The sequence below is a fragment of the Condylura cristata genome, unplaced genomic scaffold, assembly GCF_000260355.1.
Source record: "Condylura cristata isolate star-nosed mole 26May11 unplaced genomic scaffold, ConCri1.0 scaffold00006, whole genome shotgun sequence".
Classification (NCBI taxonomy): Eukaryota; Metazoa; Chordata; class Mammalia; order Eulipotyphla; family Talpidae; genus Condylura; species Condylura cristata.
Window position 1 is genome coordinate 1,465,150 of NW_004567107.1, and position 2,447 is coordinate 1,467,596.

At 74.0% G+C, this 2,447-nt stretch overlaps 1 protein-coding gene across 1 annotated transcript in view; it reads left to right on the top strand.

Annotated features, from left to right (window-relative positions):
- Positions 1-6: 6 nt before the first annotated feature.
- SLC2A6 (solute carrier family 2 (facilitated glucose transporter), member 6) overlaps positions 7-2,447 on the top strand; it is a 5,117-nt gene continuing 2,676 nt past the window's right edge. The window contains exons 1-4 of the mRNA XM_012721188.1: positions 7-109; positions 513-675; positions 1,424-1,630; positions 2,054-2,215. Coding sequence (XP_012576642.1) covers positions 12-109; positions 513-675; positions 1,424-1,630; positions 2,054-2,215 — 630 coding nt within the window. The 5' untranslated portion in view covers positions 7-11. The remainder of the gene's footprint in view (positions 110-512; positions 676-1,423; positions 1,631-2,053; positions 2,216-2,447) is intronic.

The following is a 2,447-nucleotide window of genomic DNA, read 5'->3' on the forward strand; positions in this document are numbered from 1 at the left end:
AGAGGCCGGCCATGCAGGAGCCCCTGCTGGGGGCCGAGGGCCCGGACTACGACACCTTCTCCGAGAGGCCGCCCGCGTCGCCGTCGCCCCGGGAGAGGGCGCGGGTGGGGTGAGAGCCGGGCGCGGCCGGGGCTGGGGGCGGCGTGGCCCTGGGCCCCACCGAGACGCGGGGGGGGGCCTCCTCCGCACGCGGTAGTCCTGTGTGATGCACTTGGCCCGGGAGTCCAGTCCAGGCGCGGCTCAGGCTGCCCAAGGGGATGCCAAGACCCGCGGCGCAGGCCTGGGTGGCAGCGCTGGTGCAGAAGGCAGCCCCCACCCCCGGGAAGGGAGTCGGCCGGCCCGCGGGTGGGAGTCCGCGGGTGGCAGCGGGGCGCTCCCACGCCGGGGAGTTTCCCAGGGAAGTTGCGGTCAGGCGCGGGGAGCCGCCACCCCGTGATGCCCTGGCGCCCAGGACAGGGGGCCCTTCCGGGAGCAGGGACCCTCCCCACGCCAGCCAGCGTCCTCCCACCCAGGGTCCTACAGAACAAGAGGGTGTTCCTGGCCACCTTTGCCGCCGTGCTGGGCAATTTCAGCTTCGGGTATGCCATGGTCTACACGTCCCCGGTCATCCCTGCCCTGGAGCACTCGCTGGACCCAGCCCTGAGCCTGACCAAAGCCCAGGCGTCCTGGTTCGGGGTAAGGGCCGCCCTGCCTGGAGAGGGGCGGGGGTGGTGCTGGGGGGGCAGGGACCACTGGCTTTGTCCCAGCTAAGAACCCCCAAAAGCTTGGCCCAGAGGTCCCCCCAGAGCCCGCCCTTCTCCAGCCGGGGCTGGCGGCGGCCTGGATGGGCAGGGAGGTCAGACTCGCTGCTGGGAAATAAGGGGAAGTGAAAGGCGGCCTGGGAGGCGCAGACGGGACCTCACGTAACACTGGGCTTGAGGGTTTCTCAACAGCCCCAACACGGACAGCAGAGCAGACCCCTCCCCACCACGGGCAGGGACATCGGGTGCCATGGACAGAGGCGGTGGCTGGCGGTTGGCGCAGGGATGAGGGACACACTGGGAGCGCGGGGGCCGAGTGCCAGCACCGCAGCTGTCACCAGGGCGCCGCCAGGGTCCAGCGCCAGCGCCCCAGCCGAGACCCCCGGAGCTCGCCGAGCACCCCCAGTGTGCCCGACAAGGTGCCCGGCCACTGGTGGGGACGGCAACTCCGGCCGGACCTTAAACGCCAGGGGCTCCGGGTCGCCGACCCTCAGGCGCTGTCCTGGAGCGGTCGATGCTTACGCGGGAGGGGACGACGGGGTGGACGGCGCCCCGGGCAGGCGCCCCACGGCACCCGGCCAGCGGCGCACCTGCGCGGCCCAGCCGGGAGGCTCGGCACCGGCTGGCAGGCAGCACGCCCCGGCGGGCGGGGAGCCGGCGCCCACTCACCCGCCCCCTTGCAGTCGGTGTTCACCCTGGGCGCCGCGGCGGGGGGCCTGAGCGCCATGGTCCTCAACGACCTCCTGGGCCGCAAGCTCAGCATCATGTTCTCGGCGGTGCCATCGGCGGTCGGCTACGCGCTCATGGCCGGCGCCCGCAGCCTCTGGATGTTGCTGCTGGGGAGGACGCTGACGGGCTTCGCGGGGGGCCTCACCGCCGCCTGCATCCCGGTAAGCCGCGCCCGGTCAGGGGGGCCCTGCTCACCGGGCAGCGGGACAGCTGGCTTCGGGGACCCCGACGGCGGCAGCTGCCCGCTGTGCGCCCAGACTCCCCGCCCCGTTTCCTGCCATTGGTCACTGCTCAACGGGAGGCTCCGGGCAGAGGGAAGGGAAACCCGGCCGCAGCCTCGCGAGCCTCTGGCCGCCCTCGCTGGCGCCGGCAGGGTGTGCCCGGCACTTGGCAGAGAGCCCGGCAGCAGAGACAGCCTGCGCTGCCCTCTGGCCCCCTCGTCAGCCTGGAGCTCCTGCCCACTGACGTGAGCCAGCGGGAGGCCCGCCTGCGTCCCCGCCAGGACAGAGGCCCCGCGAGCCCGCTCCTGCTCCCGCTCCCCTCCGCAGGCTCAAGCGCCCCTGACGCGGCCGCGTGTCTCGCAGGTGTACGTGTCTGAGATTGCGCCCCCGGGCGTGCGCGGCGCCCTGGGGGCCACGCCCCAGCTCATGGCTGTGTTCGGGTCGCTGTCCCTCTACGCCCTCGGTGAGTGGCGTCCAGGCAGCCCAGAGGCCCCCCCGCCCGGCCCCCACTGCGTGCACCCCCAGGCAGCCTCCCACCCGGCCCCGCCCCGCCCCGCCCCAGGGCACCGCCCCTGCCCTCTCTGGGCAGCGAGGGCTTCCCTGGCCTGACGGTGGCCGGCCAGGCGTCCCTCTGGAGAAGACCAGGACAAGGCTGGCGGGGGACGTGGGGTTTCAGGTAGAGGCCCGTCCTCCGGCAGCCCGCATGGCGCCGGCCTCCTCTGCCTGCTGCGCCCTTCCTGGGCGCCCGGCACCCCGC